Raw genomic sequence first — 16,006 nt, 5'->3', positions numbered from 1 at the left:
TTTGCCAGTCATTCAAAGGTTTCTTGCTTTCTTAAACTCCTCTCTCCCTTCTCCTTGTTTGCCCCTTGCAGCTGGAGAACTGCCTCCCAGAACAGCTAGGAGACACTCTCCCTCTCTTTTATTTGGACAGGGAGAAGACTCAGAAAGACACTTGTGTCAATGCTCATGAGAAAAGCCCCTGCCAGTTAGAAGGCTTACAGAAAAGATGGCAAAAACAAGAAAAAAGGAAGAAAAAGGCAGCAAAACAGCAACAAACATTTTGTACAGGCACAATTGGTAGCCTACGGTAATAAGGCTGAATGAATTGGAGCCACAGGGAAGGTACCACTGTCCATTTTCCATCAATCATAATAATTAGAGATGGAGGTATTCATATATGAATATCCTCCCACAGGTGGAAATAATGATGGCTAGGTTATTTCGTCGCTGCTGCCTGCTCCACAGTGCACTCCTATCGCGCCGTTGTCCGCAATCGATTACCCAGTCCTGGCAGGAGGCAGGATGACAAGCGGGTGACTACTTACTTAGGGAGGCCAACAGGGGCAATCCTTCTTGATATCTCAGCCGCCTTTAATACCATCAACCACGGTATCCTCCTGGGGAGGCTCTCCGAGTTGGGGATTGGTGGCATTGCTCTTGCTTGCCCCCAGTCCTTCTTGGAGGGCCGTCCTCAGAGAGTTCAGCTTGGGGAGAATGTATTGGCCCCATGGTCTCTCAGTTGTGGGGTCCCGCAGGGTTCAATCATCTCCCCAATGCTGTTTAACATCTATATGAGGCCATTGGGGCAGGCCATCCAGGGATGTGGAGCTTCGTGTCACCAAAATGCTGATGAAACCCAGATCTACATCTCATTTTTTCTATCTGCAGTGGATGCCGTTCCGTCCCTTGGGTGCTGCCTGGAGGCCGTTCTGCAATGGATGCAGTTTAATGGACTAAGGGTGAACCCGGACAAGACGGAAGTCCTGCGGGTGGGTGGCCCCAATGTCAGTGGTTTCGGGAACTCCCTATCTTTTGGGAGGGTGACTCTCACCACAAAGAAGTCAGTTCGCAGTCTGGGGGCCCATCTTGACCCGACAGTTATCATGGAGACCCAGGTAGCATCCGTGGTTCGGTCTGCCCATAGACATCTTCAGCGGATTGCCCAGCTATCTAGACACAGGGACGCTCACCACATCATGCACTCGTAGTCTCAAGAATAGACTACTGTAACTCTCTCTACGTGGGGCTTCGAGACAGATGCAGAAGCTCCAGATGGTTCAGAACATGGCAGCCAGGCTATTAACAGGGGTGAAAAGATTTCACCAGATTTCCCCCACCTTGGCCGCCTTACACTGGCTACCTATCCGCCTCCACATTGTTTTCCAGGTGCTAACCATTACATACAAAGGGCCTTAACAGTTTAGGCCCTCAATACCTGGCAGAGTGCCTTCTTCTGCCCAGTTCTACCCATATCACCCGCTCCAGTCAGGCCGGGAGGCTGAGGGGCCTAACGCCAAGAGAGGCCCGGTGAGAAAAAAACTAGAAATCAGGCCTTCTCGGCAGTGGCCTCACCTCTGAAACAACTACCTGTAGAGATCCGCCTGACTCCCTCAAATACCCCCGTCTCTAATAATAATCCTTTCATGCCATCAAGTAAATTCTGACATAGTGACTCTTTCCAGGTAGAAATTACTCAATTCCTCTCTCTCTTGGAACTGTGCAGCTTGCCCAAGGCCGTACAGGCTGGCTCTCCTCACAGGAGGCACAGTGAGGAATTGAACTCCCAACCTCTGGCTCCACAGCCACTGAGCTATTGAGCCAGTTTCATCAGTTACTGTATAGGTATCATCCATCATGGGTAAGGCTTCATGCTCTAAAGGGGAACCACTCTTTTTACAATTATTGATGCATAGGAATAAGCCCCCCACACACACCCAGATAAATTTATCACACATATCTTCCTCTCTTCTTTGTTTTTTATATATGAAAAAAAATCCAGGAAAGTGTTGAAGTAATGCTAATCAGTACAGAAAAACACAATCATATCTCCCACCCACCCCCATTGCTCCCACCCACCCAATGTACAGACAATCTCTAAATCAACAGGGGATTCACTCTTCGGTCCACCTTGGTTTCCACCCATAATTCCATAAACTATCAAGGCACAGCATTTATTTGAGATGTTTTTTAATAACAAATAGACCTGTAAAACCCACATGTCAGCTGAAAATATAAAAAGTTGGGATTATTGCATAGAGCAATGTGATTCTCCCCTATTATCTGCATCACCATAGCCTGGTACAAAACAGCCATTAACAAAACAGCACTTCTTCTCATCCGTGTCAGTTAAACTATATCCCACTCTAGAATAAATATTTTAATTCTAACACTCTCCCAACCTTCCCCACCCCCTTTCCCATTCTAACCCCAGGGTCCACCAGATCCCTGTTGCTTCTTCGTTCCCAAACAAGGCAGTGTCATCATTCAGTGCTTCTTCGTTTGGATGATGCCTGACTAAACCCCTTTTTGTAAAGCAGCCACTGGCCAAGACTTCTGGCAAGCCACAGAGGTTCTCCAAAGGCCCCGAGGTCTTACAAGCACCAAGGTTTTGCATTCTTTTGGTATTTCCAGGTGGAACAACAGGCTAGTTTAGAAGCTGGACTCTGGTACAGTGACTCTCCTGCCCAGAGATGCTGTGTGATACCTTGCTCGCTGGAAGGTGCCACAAGAAACCCCCTCTAGAGTCAGTGGTGGTGTACAACCCTGCAGGAAGACACTGTTGTTTGCCTTCCAGAGGGAGGTGGACCTGCTCAGTAGCCAGTCGTTCCTTCCCTTGTTACTGCAGGAGCTCTGAGCCCGCTTGATGTCCAATTCAGAGCGGCAGATCCTCCCATTAGGGAGCCCCTCTACAGGGCTGCAGCCCAGTGCCTTGCTGCCACTGACAGCGCTCAATGTCCCGTTGGAGAGAGATGCCCGGGAGGAGGCCATGGCTGGTGCTAGGATGCCATGCCTGTCAGACTCACTGTGCCTCTTGGGGTCCCTCCGCAGGAAGCCTGCTCTGAAGAGGGCCAACTTCCCTTCTGGCTGCCTCTCATTGTCGGGATCCTTCTCCCCAACGCAGGGCATAGCCTTTTGGTCCTGAGTCCCTCTACTCTTGGTCTGGTAGCCAGAGAAGGGCAGGCTTGTCCCAGAACGTAAGGTCCCATTGATGTTTGCTTTGCTCTTAGGTTCTCCATCTTTTATTGGAGGCACTGTACTGAGTGAAAGTGCCAGCTTCTTGGGTGTCCGTGGCTGCTCACTTACGTCTTCCTTTGGCTTCACTGACCTTTTCAGGGTGTTGGAGTTTTCCAGGAGAGTGGGTGCTTTCCCAGTGTTCTCACTGGTCCCTAGACTTGTTAACACAGGGTTCAGTTTGGCTTTGGTGAGTGAAGACCCATTGTCCTCCCCTTCTTTAGTCATGAGAGGGACAATAGACTCATGGGTGAACCGTGGTCTGCGGCCAGACTCCAGGTATTCGACAAGTTCCCCTGAAGACTCCGCTGGCCATTCCTTGGAGTTGAAGGACCATCGCAAGGGCAGGGGCTTGGGGACTCCCAACTTGGCTTTATTGGGGGAAGCTTTCAGGCTGACACTTCTGCCTTGGACACCTCGCACGAGAGGACGTGCCTCAAAGCCACCTAGAAAACAAAAGGGAGATGACTGGTGGTGAGTCTCCGAAAAACTGCAGAGTCAGGTATGTTCCTGCACTGGAATGTGGAAGCTCCCTTAACCAAATGAGCAATTATGAATGTCCCATCATGAGGTTATACTTCTGGGTCTGAATGAGCACAATCAACCCTTGAATTCACCGACTCAGGTTTATCTCAACCAGAGAAACTGCAAGATTCAGATATTAATCTGAGCCAGAGAAAATACTTTCTGCCTTCTGTTCTTCCATTCATTAATCTTCCAATCTCAAACCCTTTCCCTCGCTTACTTGGCCACTGAAAGTGCAGCAGCCCTTGGACAATTATATATCTTAGATGTAGGTTCTGCCTGGCATGCTGGGTAGTGGCATACCAAGCACTGGAAGGCAGACGAGAGACGCCCCTCTGACTTGCTGCCATGGCCAAAACATCTGCAATAACCAAGTCAGTGAGGAAGAAGCAGGCTGGGGAGAGCTATGGGAGGGCTGGTGAGTGGAAGGCTCAAAGGGTATGTTAAGTCTGCACTCTGACCAGCTCAAATGCCATCTCCCAATTTGAGAATAAAGAGCTTGATTTATTTTCAAATTACAGTGGGGTCTCGATTTACGAACTTAATCCGTATTGGAAGGCAGTTCTCAGGTCGAAAAGTTCTGAAGTCGAATCTGCATTTCCCATAGGAATGCATTGAAAACCATTTAATCCGTATCTGCTCTTTTCGTCCATAGAAACTAATGGGAAGCTGCTATTCCGCCTTCTGCCACTAGAGGGGGATTTTTTTCTTTTTTCCTTTTAACCTAAGATGGCTTAGCTTTTAAAAAAAGAAAAAAAAAGAGTTCGTAACTCGAATCTAAGTTCATAAGTCGAGTCCATATATTCCTATGAGAGCGGTTCATAAGTCGAAATGTTCGTATGTCGAGCCGTTCGTAAGTCGAGACCCCACTGTAGTTTATTCTAGATGGTGTGGGAGGTGGGCAACCTACTAAGTGTTTATGCCATGTTGAGCTGGGCTAAGGGAGGAACCGAAGACGAAGCCGGAGATACGCTTGGGGAGCATTCTGGCTCTTTGGGGCCCAAAGAAAGGAGTATCAGAGGAAAGCCAGGAGAACTGGTGTTACTAGTTCCTGCCAATTACATTTTAATGGCTCATTTCTAAGCCGTCTTAAGAAGGAATCACAGCCATTTTTTTGACACTCGACTCTGTAAGATGTCATGAAGAATTCAGCAGAGAAAGCAGGTCAGCAGCTGGTTGTGCGCACAACGTTAACAAGGGCTATGCTCTACCACCTAATAGGAAACAAATGTACTAAGGAAGCTGTATATGTAGCAAGCGGAATAGCAGAGGTCAGGCACCTTTCTCTTGGCTGATGCTGGTACTGGTGAGCGTGGGTGAGTCAGGCATTTTTGGCAGAGATGGGCATGTCGCAGAACTGCGGGACACCAAGCTCTCTCGCTTATTGCTTCCACTGAGCCGTGCTAGCCAGTGTTCGGAAACGGAGGAGCTGACGGAGCCTGTAAGGGAAACCCACATGGAGTCAGAGGGATACAGGGAAAGCCTGATTCAATCATCCAAAGAATAACAAACAGCCTTGAGGTGTGGATGCAGAATGGCCAAGCCAGGATTTGCATCTTCTAAAGGAGGGTGAGCCATCTGTGGTTAGGGAATAAACAAACACAGCCATTTCTACAAAGTCTGCAAATGGCTCGAATAATTCCTAAGCCTACCTGCATGCAAGGATAATCACCTTCCCAACCTGGTAAGACAGGGATTATTTGCAAATCTTCCAGATTCTCTTTTGTCAGATGAGTTTTCTGCAGCCTTAAGAGATGTCTGAACATGGAGGACCTGCAAAAATCGCTGCTACCTGATGTGTGGGACTCCAAAAGTTTCTCAGGGCAAATGGTTTCTCAGCAAGGGTGGGCTGCTTCTGTCCCCCCTGGCAATTTCTCTGAGGCAGCCTCTTGTAAAAATCTTTCTCCACCCAATCTAATGCAGCCTCATCTCTGTGCACCATGGATATAAGCTAACTAGAGAGGTCACTACACCCAGAAAGAGGGTTTCCAGAGGTGCAGCTGTCAAATCCAGCCAGGAATAGTGGAAATGTGGCAAAACTCCTTGATCTCTGGCTGCTTTTACACAGCTAGAAAAGGACCTGGTAGAGCTTCCACGGCTGCCCCAAATTGTCTTTTGGGGATTTAGGTATAGATTGGTGGAAGATGGGTAAACCAGGACGTTGACAAGCATCAAAAGCCCCCGGGGCATAGCTTGTGTTATGGGGTCAACGTTTGGGTCTCATCCACATTGCCCATCTACCCTCTGCTTTCGGTTAAGAATCAACAATGTCCCTTATTTTACACTACAAACATTTTCTGAAAAGTGTGGCTGACATGTTGCTCCTGCACTCCAAAATGGTCTCTCTCTTTTTTTTTTTACATTGCAAATAAATTAAACCTTGAAATCCCATGAAGAAGCACCATTCCTGTGGGGCGATGACCCTTGGGAACTGGAAGCTTATGCCATGGGATGTACAAGGGGCTTCCAGCTAGATGAGACAAACCCTTGGCTCCAAGCCCTACCGCCCCGCCCTAATCCATGGCTCATGGGAGCTCGAGTGTCAAAAATTTGTCCTCCAGCATTCATGTCAGCACCTATTTAGAATTCTTAGGTGTAGGTCAATTTCCCAAACAAATGACAAGGAGTTGATTTGTGCCCCCAAAACAACAGGCAGCAGGGCTACTGTACAGGTGAAAAGAACTCCAGCGAACCTCTCACAGAACTTCCTCCGGACCAGCTTGGGACTACACTCCGTCTCTGGTAGAAGAGGATGTAGGCACTACGCGTACTGATGTTGTCTTCCAAGACTGGCTCTACAGTGCTGTCATCATAGCTGTACCAGTGACCATCCAAAGCATTGCGGCAGTAAGCTGAGGACGGAGAGGGGAGCGTATTATACCCAGCGAGGTGGGAATCCTTCATCTTCCAGATGCGGAAAAATTAGTATTGTCAAGAAACTTCAACAATGCTGACATTGGTTAGGGATGTTGAGCACTACAACTTCAGAGGTGGGGGTGCAAGGTCCCCAGTCCTGCACCAGAGGACATAGCGTCTTCCCTGTGTGTGGATGACTAGTCCAGATCCTGAGCTATTGTTTTTATTTCTCCAAGGGGGAGAGCTCCCAGTGTACTTACTTCATATTAGAACTCTCCTACAGAAGGAAGGAAGTTCACAGGGAAGAAGCAAGTACTTTTGTAACAGATCATCAGGTGAAACAGGCAGCATGATGTGTTTAAAAAAGCTAGTTCTGGGACCATCACCAGAACAGGACCTTCTCACTTCCTTCCTGCTTGAAGAAGGAAGAAACACATCAACCTGTGATGAAACCCTCTACTCTAGTTCACCTTCAGAGGGAACATTGTTTAGGGAGATGGAAATGACTTTTCATAATGAGTACTAAGAGTCCTTTGATGGACATGAATGCTGAACTTCTTCTTGATGGACCTGAATGTTTATTCTGGCAAAGGGGGATTTGGCATGAATTCCTCTTCTCCAGCTCCTATTACTTCTTAGAACTTAGTTGTCACATTTTATAGAAACATTTGGTGAGAGCGCAGATGCCCAGTTAATTCAACCAGAATGGCCACCTGTAAGATTACTAGATATTAAAGAGCTTATTTCTCTCTTTCACGGTACAAGACTCTGCAAAAGGATACAAACTCCCCCACCCCCGGAATCTGCTTTAATATCCTGATTGGTTGACTCCAATCTTGGACAGGTTGTTCAGTCCCATAAATCCATCTAGAACCTTCCTTGATGGGTGGACAAGAATTGTGGTTCCTATATTTTAAAAAGGGGAGTTTACAGACCCTGTAGTGGGTCCTAGATCAAAATAAGCCTGAACAATCTCTAGAGGCAAAAACTGATGAAACTGAGGCTGTTCTACTTTGGGCACATCATGAGAAGGCAGGATTCTCTGGAAAAGAGCATAATGGTGACAAAGGCTGAAGGCACGAGGAAAAGAGGAACCAAATACTGTATGAGATTGTTGTACTCCTGAAAGAAAACCAGAGACTCGAGTTTACAAGAACTGAGCAGGGCAGTCGAGGACACTGCATTCTGGAGATCTCTCATTCATAAGGTTGCCGTAAGTTGGAGGCCTAGCCAATATTCATTGCACAAATAACAATCCTGGGAAAATGAAAATGCCCTCTGCACAAAGAGCAGGCTGTCTTTTTAAAAAGTCAGAGTACAACTGATCAGACTTTAAATCACATCATTTCCAAGTACACAAAAGCTACATATGAAGGGATTTTTTGCAGTTTTTCCAGATTTTTCCTCACTTTTTGACTTTCTAGTTAGGGCCTGTAGTGCAAGGTGGCCACTACTAATATTGACATAAGCTCTCTATGGCTTATTCAGTCATTAGGAAAACAGAAATTGGATCTATATTGCATAACATCTTTTTATAAAAAAAACAATCTACATCAACAGGGGAGGTAAGCAGAGTAGTATCTTAGCTCCTTTCTTTCTAACTTAACAACAACAGAACTTCAGAGCTGGAAGGGGCCCTATGGATCATCAAATCTAGCATCTACCAAGGAGGCACAGTGGGGAATTGAACTCCTAACTGCTGGCTCCACAGCGAGATGCTTAAACCACTGAGCTACCCAGCAGTTCTCAGTGATTTTCAGTCCTTAAACACTTCCTACTTCTGTCCCACAGTTTTTCCAACTCCTGTATAATCCTTTTCATTGTGAGGCAGCCATAGAAGTAAAAGGACAGGAGGAAAAAGTCTTCTATCACCAAAGATCTTTCCTGCCTGATCACATTATTGAAAAGGGGAGACCTTCCGTAATCGCAGTAAGACCTGGCTGGTATCTGTGATTTCACGTTCCCAAGGTTTACCACAGCCTTATATATAGCATTCAAGGGTGCCTCCTTGTGCCTTTGTCCTCTGTCTTTGTATGTTTTATAGAGAAATGTTGTATGTCTATATCCACAGTTTCCAGTATCTGTACACCTGCCCCATGGTAGATCGTGGAATCAATCCCTGGCTGATACAGCAGGTCCTACTGTAAAGACTTCCTCTTGCCATCCCATGGTTCCCACAGCTTCCACACAATAGAAAAACTGTGGGATAGAATTAGGAAGAGATTAGTTACCAAAAATTGCCCCTGGCCTTCTGTGGGCATAGTTATACCAACAAGATTCCATCAGTGTTTATGAGTAGAACTGCGAACTGATTGCATGATTCTGGCTGGAGATATTCTGTTTTGTGGTGGTAGGACGCTGGAAGGGTGTAACAGAGAGTTGGTAAGTAAGAGCTGTGAGGCAGTTAAGAGTTATGAATTAAGTGTTATCACCTAGAGCTGAGTTAGAATAAATGTGGTTTCTTTGATGAAGAAGTTATGAATAGAAGTGTAGTATTGATAGTACTTGTGTTGAAGCAAATAATTATATATAAGGATCATGAAGCTTATAAAATTATAATCTTTCACTAAATCTTTTTACTCCTTAAAACACCCCCTGCTCTTTTAGCTTACAAATGTTGTTACTTATTTTTGCAGACAGCAGAGTAGACATGGTCTAGAGGGGCGGGGTATAAATTAAATAAATAAATAAATAAATAAATAAATAAATAAATAAATAAATAAATAAATAAATAAATAAATAAATATTTTCTTCTATGCTTTTAATTGTATTTATTTTATCCTCACTTTACTTTATGATTTTTGATTTTCACCCCTATGTATTAATGTTGCTATTTGCTATTTTGTCACTCTGTTTTTTTTGTTATTTGTTGCAAACCACCCAGAGTAGCCTTGGCTGCCAGATGGGTGGTATATAAATCAAATAAATAAATAAATAAATAAAATAAGATGTTATACCCACATATATCTCCAGTCAGTACCATGGTGCATGGATCCTCTAGTGTTATCGTAGCTAACAAAACTGTGTTTTACCAAAAAAAAATCTTATTTTTTGAAAAGGGCACTATGAAGTCAGCCTTTTGCTGTGACAGAGTTAAATGGCAACCCTGCCTGTTTGGCTGGGTTGGTGAACAGGATGGTCCCAGAGATGGCATTCTAGTTCACAAGTTTCAATGGCAATCCTGAACTTAATGCAGGGGTTTGCGGATGGTTTGAGATGTGGCCTCCAAGGAGAGAGAGGCTGAGGTGAATTGAGCACTTCAGTGAGCTGTTAATGACTCTCATGTCTCATCCTGGTTTGTTAAGATCAAAAGGAGCAACTCCAAGGCCAAGTACTTCCTAACGCTGACCTTCCTCCCGGATCTATAGAGCTTTCACTGAACTAAGATTTTTAGGCAATGGTGTCTGCTTATCGAGACACACAGGTGCACCTTCATCAGAATGAATCTGTGTTTATAACTACAGTGAGGCTGAAGATATTGGACATTGTGTGCTGAACTTCCCCTTAGCTGTGGATTTCCTGGTGCCTTCCTGTTCTACAGGACTAGAGTTGCATATAGAACCAAGGATGAAATTATATTATCACCAAGCATACTAGCAGGCCACCCCAGGATGCAATAGGAGAGCTTTTATGTGATGATTAGCCCTTTGTCAGTGGTTATTCTATTAACTGTGGTAGCAAAGAGATCATACCATTATTTTGTGAAAACCAAGTAAAAGCCTTCTACGGCCTAAAATAACACAGAGTTTTGGTTTTAAATATCAGCATTTAATTTTGATCTTTTTATTTTGTCTTCTCTTTTAGCTCTCTGTTGTGCAACCAAACTGGAACAAGACTTGTGTTAAGATCTTAGTTTCTTACCTTCACTGCTTATTCTAGCCTGCATTTTTATTTATATTCAGTTGTGGTTAAATACAATCGGTTAAATACCAATTGTTTCAAGGACTTGCATTCAACATGTTAATGGCTGGGCCATGCAAGCCCACATATTGTCATGGACAGCCTCCAACAGATCCTAAGTAGTCCGTCCGTCCGTCCGTCCGTCCGTCCGTCCTCCCTCCCTCCCTCCCTTCCACATCAGTACTCCAACCTTTTCACCTGCTTGCTATATTTGTACATGGCCATTCTGTACACTTGCTCCATCATTAGTAGAAGCAGATAAAAATATGCAAAAGAAGCAAGTACATGTCGATTAATTTTATTTTCTAAATGAAATTCTTGCAGAGCTAGTATGTCTTGGTGGAAGAACATTGCCATTTCCATTTCCACTGCCCACTATCACCACCTCCTTAGGCTCAGGATACACATGGGACTCTTCATATGGAAGTAGCCTGTCTTCTAATTTGAGGATGAATTAAGGTGTGGATTATTCCATGCAAGTGCAGTGATTGCCCCGGATTTCGGATTTATTTCTCTTGAGATTTGCCTCACTTGCTGAGGGATGCTCTCACTGACGCCCTGCCTGTTCCCTGGGACACTCACCTGTATAATGCCCACCCTGCATGCTGCCATGATGGTTGCAGACGGCATAGAGATCATACAAGAAGTGAACCTGGGCACCTTCTGCTGCTGGGGGTTTCCAGTGCCCCCACTTGCTGCCACGGCTTCGCTTAGCCACGTGGGGAGCCATATCGAGCCCACGCAAGGGGAAGTGTACCAGCGTGGTGAGCTTGTGGCGCTGCTCGCCCACCTGCCGAAAGCGTTTCAGGTGAATGATGAGGATGTCAGGGAGTGTCCAGAGGCTCAGCTTTACCATGCCCTGCTGAAGCACCTGGCAATGTGGACAGCGCCAGGCATCATCAGGGGCCAGCTACAAAGAAAGAGACTGTAGGTCAGTGGTGGGTGATCTCTAGAGGTCTGGGGCTACACAAACCCATTTGGAATGTGGGAATACCGGAGTGTATATGTGGTTCCCTGGGGACGATGCAGCCTGAGGGCCATATGTTGTCTAGCCCTTTAACAGAGCTACAACCAGTGATTTTATAAGGTTCCAATGCTGAAAGACCGACTCAGCAGCCACTGGAGTGGGGGACAAATGACACTGCTTGATGGAAACAGTCCGGCAGCAGCCAGAATCCCTGCTGGGGGTGAAAAACAGGAAACTCCTGACCGGAAGGGAGGCTGGGCCAAACAGAGAGGCCTGCTCTAGTAACCTCCACCACAAAAAAGCTAACTCCTAGCATGCTCTTGGCTCTTGGCCAAAGATACCTGCTCCTCCTTGGTGTAGAGCTGGAAGCACTCGTCCAGGGTACAGCTGTGCTGCTGCTGATGGAGCTGTTGCTTCAGCCTCACACTTTCGGCATCTTCAACCACTTCTTCTTGGATGTTGCCAAATAAGCTGTAAAAAAACACAGGCAAATGGGTCAGAAGAAATGCTCCAGGCCTGGTGATGGTTCCTTTATGGACAAACACTCGCTTTCTCCTAAAGCAGACGCACGGCTCCTCCCCGTTTCCAACAAGAGCTGCATTAACTGTTAATCCCAGCCTGCCCTCCCCCCAAACAGTGTGAAGATCATGGAATTCTGAACTCAGGCAAGAGCCGGTGCCTTCTTAGCACAAATGCTTATCCAGAGAGATGCTCACATTCTTGCAGAAGATGAGGGTCTCTTGAGATATCTAACCGAGTTTCCATAAATAAGAAGGGATTAGGCAAGCCCCCAATAGGTGCATTTTTGTGAACTTTCCTCCCACTACTTAATTGCTACACAGGTGTGGAACAGTTCAACAGATAAGCAAGAATGATAGGTTAGAAGATTTCAAAAAAGCAGTCAGCCCCTTTGGGCATGAAACCCATAATTAGTGCAAAAAAGGGAAAAGAATAAAACCTGTTTACACAAAGAACAGATATCGTGTTAAGATTGTTCCTCAACTGTACTGCCATAGACTGCAGGTGGGAAGTTATGTGGCTCTACATACATGTAGAGTGGCTCTACAAATGTGGCTCCACAAATGCTGCCTGAAAAGAATGCCCACAATGGATACTCAGGCAGATTCATAGCGATTGGCTTCCTCAAAAATCATACCATGTATTTTAAATGCACACTCACCACTCTTTAGTGTTCACATCCCATTCAATGACTAGCTTCACATGAGCAGGACCTCCAGGCCCACCAAGCTGTAGTGCTCTGTAGGAAGAAGGAGCTGGTAAATGTCACTGTTGGGTTGTAGGGTAGATGGCACAGTCTCTGGGAAGCAGACCTGAACATTATGATGCTCTGTGATAAGGAATGCTCACCATAAACCCAAAGAATGTGAGGGATCTCTGGGACAATGGAAGAATCCTGGATTATAAAAAAGCGATCTTAACGGAGGTTGGACCTGAAGCACACATTCTTAACCAAAGGCCTAAATGCAGCACCATTCTATCTGCAGACAGACAGACAGACAGACAGACAGACAGACAGACAGACACACACACACACACACACACACACACACACACATGGGTCAGGAGGTGAGGCTGAGGAGCCTGACGCCAAGGGAGGCCCAGAGGGAAAAGACACGAAGCCGGGCCTTCTCGGCGGTGGCTCCTCACCTTTGGAACAACCTTCCTCCGGAAATTCGCGAGGCCCCAACACTGGGTACTTTCAAATGCCAACTGAAAACATGGATGTACATCCAGGCCTTTCCTCCTGTCAACGACTGATTTCTTTGCTTTGCTATTTATTATTTATTTATTCCTGCACTATTTGTTATTGTTGTATGCTAATGTTTTATGTTTGTTTTTAATTGTTTTTGATATTCTGTAAGCTGCCCAGAGTGGTAGAATATACCAGATGGGCGGGATATAAATAGAACAAATAAATAAATAAATAAATAAATTTTGCTTAGAAAGTCCCCTTATGCCTTCAGTGGTTGTGTGGGGAAATTTTTCCATGTTCTGCCCCCCTCCATTTTTTAAATGTTTTTGCCTCTTTTCTCCCTTTCAATGCCAATTATTTTCACTAGTTATTTTAGAGAGAATCCCCCTATCCCTGGAACCGTTCCATGGCAGTGAAACAGTGGTTTTTCTCCCATGGTTCATCTAAAAATAGTGTGTGCTGCAACTTGCTCCTGTGATTCTAATACCTAAAGGCCAGTGTTCTCTAATACGAAGTCAGTCATCCAATTGTTTGAAACAAGTGAAAAGGGTTTCAATAAAATACAGAACATTGGCATACAAGAACATGCGATGATGGCTTGGCTACACACCCCCAGTTCCAGAAAAGAAATTATTTTAAGCCATGGTACTTATACATCTCCAACTTATGAATCCAGTTTGTGGACTAATGTATGAGACAATTTGAATCTTTTGGGTCTCATTTGTAACACATCTGAAGCAAGCCATTACATACTCAGATGCTTGTCTCAGACCAGGGTAACTAAAGGTGCAGCCAACACACCAGGAGGACAGCTTTCACAGCCTTGTTCATTAGTTCTAGTCAAGGATTAACCATGAGGTCTCCTGCCTTGGGCAGGGGGTTGGATTAGAAGACCTCCAAGGTCCCTTCCAACCCTACGATGATTCTATGAACTGTCAACTGAACCAATGACTGTTACAAGTCGGGTCAGAAAGTTTCACTGCCCCAGTGGCCAGCAGGGGGCAGGCTTCTCCCACAGAAATTAACATTCATCTCTCCTGTTTTTTAAAAATAAAAATGTCAAGAGATACACACATATTGGTGGGAGAAATCAGAATGATGAGAATCAAATAAATGCCCCACATGGTTCTAATGTTTCCAAACCCTGAAGATGCACTCAACCTCCCTTCTTTCACTACTGAAACAAAGTCTAAGTAACGTCTAACAGAACTCACTGCAAACTTCCCCCCTCTCTGTTTATCCTCATCTCAATATTCTTCCCTTCCCAACATTCCCTTCCTCCTCTTCCTTCTGTAGCCTCCTGCTGTTGCTGGTCCATCCTGTGCATACTCAATTGTATGGTCCTTGTATTCCATCCACGTGCAGGAGGAACACATATCTTCACCACCAGACATTCAGAGGCAGGAGCCCGGCTGACACAGCCAGCAAAAAGCTCCAAGCACAATGATAGGCAGTTCTCTAGGCCAGTGGGTGCCCGTGCAGAACAGATGATCAAACCAAAGAAGAAAACCCAGCGAGGAGCCCTTCTTCTCACTCATCCTTCCAACTGACACCTTCCTTTGGGATGGGGGTCCTCACCCAAGCTACAGGTAATTCCACAAAGGAAGGTAGTGTGAAACCTGTGCATGGCCAGCTCGTTTCATCTGACTCTCTGCTTCTTTCCTGCAAATGCCCTATCTCCATGACTTATGCTGGATCTTCTCTGGCCCTGCATCAAACTGCCTTATGGGGATCTCACTGAAAGCAACTCAATTAGCCAACGTGGTGACACAATGACAGCCCCTGATTCACTCCCTGCTCCTGGAGACATTATCTGAGCTAACATTATCTTTCACTAGAATCCCGCTAGCAGCAGCAGGATATTAATAATTCATCGGCCCCTCCACAATTGTTTGACAGCAACGCGGGTCCCCTCGCACATACCGCATGGGAGACAGCCTGCTGCTCAAGGACTGCCAGGTGCACAAGACAGCTACGGTACTGTGAGGCAAGGAGGGAGTGCAATAGAAAGGAAATGGCCTGATCTGGATCCAAGGAGTCCTGGTGACTCAGGATAAGCTGACAAACTCTAGGTAAACTGGCCACTGTTTGAGCAGTCAGGCCAAGTTGTAACCACATTGAATGAATCCCTCTTCCAGGCCTTTGCACGGATCCCTAACAAGTGGCATCACCATCACAGCTACCCAGTTCATAAACACAGATATAGGGCAGTCCCACAGCATCTGGTGTCTGATATGGGCAACTTCCCATCCTCACTAATATCTAGCTTTTTCCATGTGTTTAGAATCTCTTACCTGTCCACGGCTGGATGGTAGAGAGGCCAGCTGTCCTGAGGAGAGAGGTAGCTGCACAGAGCAGAGCCTCCAACCACTCGCACCTGGAAGAGACTCCCAGCCGCCTGGAAAGACAAAGGGAGGAAGGAAGCATGAGCCAAAGGGTCCTCCTCTCCCCAAAGAGACCACTACAGGACAAGTCAAGATTTAGGACTGTACGAGCAGAAAAGCAAGAAGAGGACCCGCCATGCAACCAATGTACGTGCTTGAGAACAAGGCAGATGCTTTTACCGAGAAAGCTCTGCATTAGTTTTATGACTTCTGATGGACCTTTCCTGCAGCTTCTTCATGGCCTCACCTATCACAGAGCCAAGCATTTACTTAACATGATACAAGAGAGCTCCGAGCCCCATAATGGGAGTTGCTCTGGAATTGGGTCCTCTCTGAACACATAACGCAACTGGCCATCCCTTCACATCACCTGCTCGTTGGTTAAAGGCTGGCAACAGAGTACAAGTTCACCCATTCCTTTGAAACATGTTGATAAACAGAGATGTGATT

At 45.8% G+C, this 16,006-nt stretch overlaps 1 protein-coding gene across 1 annotated transcript in view; it reads right to left on the bottom strand.

Annotated features, from left to right (window-relative positions):
- Window positions 1-2,149: 2,149 nt before the first annotated feature.
- The window catches only part of USP43 (ubiquitin specific peptidase 43), a 127,745-nt gene continuing 113,888 nt past the window's right edge, over window positions 2,150-16,006 (bottom strand). The window contains exons 9-15 of the mRNA XM_072990394.2: window positions 15,467-15,570; window positions 12,639-12,716; window positions 11,800-11,929; window positions 11,074-11,401; window positions 6,429-6,587; window positions 5,016-5,174; window positions 2,150-3,656 (exon numbers count right to left, since the gene is read on the bottom strand). Of these exons, the coding sequence (XP_072846495.2) occupies window positions 2,629-3,656; window positions 5,016-5,174; window positions 6,429-6,587; window positions 11,074-11,401; window positions 11,800-11,929; window positions 12,639-12,716; window positions 15,467-15,570 (1,986 nt within the window). The 3' untranslated portion in view covers window positions 2,150-2,628. The remainder of the gene's footprint in view (window positions 3,657-5,015; window positions 5,175-6,428; window positions 6,588-11,073; window positions 11,402-11,799; window positions 11,930-12,638; window positions 12,717-15,466; window positions 15,571-16,006) is intronic.

This window comes from Pogona vitticeps, chromosome 2, assembly GCF_051106095.1.
Source record: "Pogona vitticeps strain Pit_001003342236 chromosome 2, PviZW2.1, whole genome shotgun sequence".
In the NCBI taxonomy this organism is placed as follows: Eukaryota; Metazoa; Chordata; class Lepidosauria; order Squamata; family Agamidae; genus Pogona; species Pogona vitticeps.
Note: the sequence above shows the minus strand (reverse complement) of the source record. Positions and strands in the feature narration are given on the sequence as shown.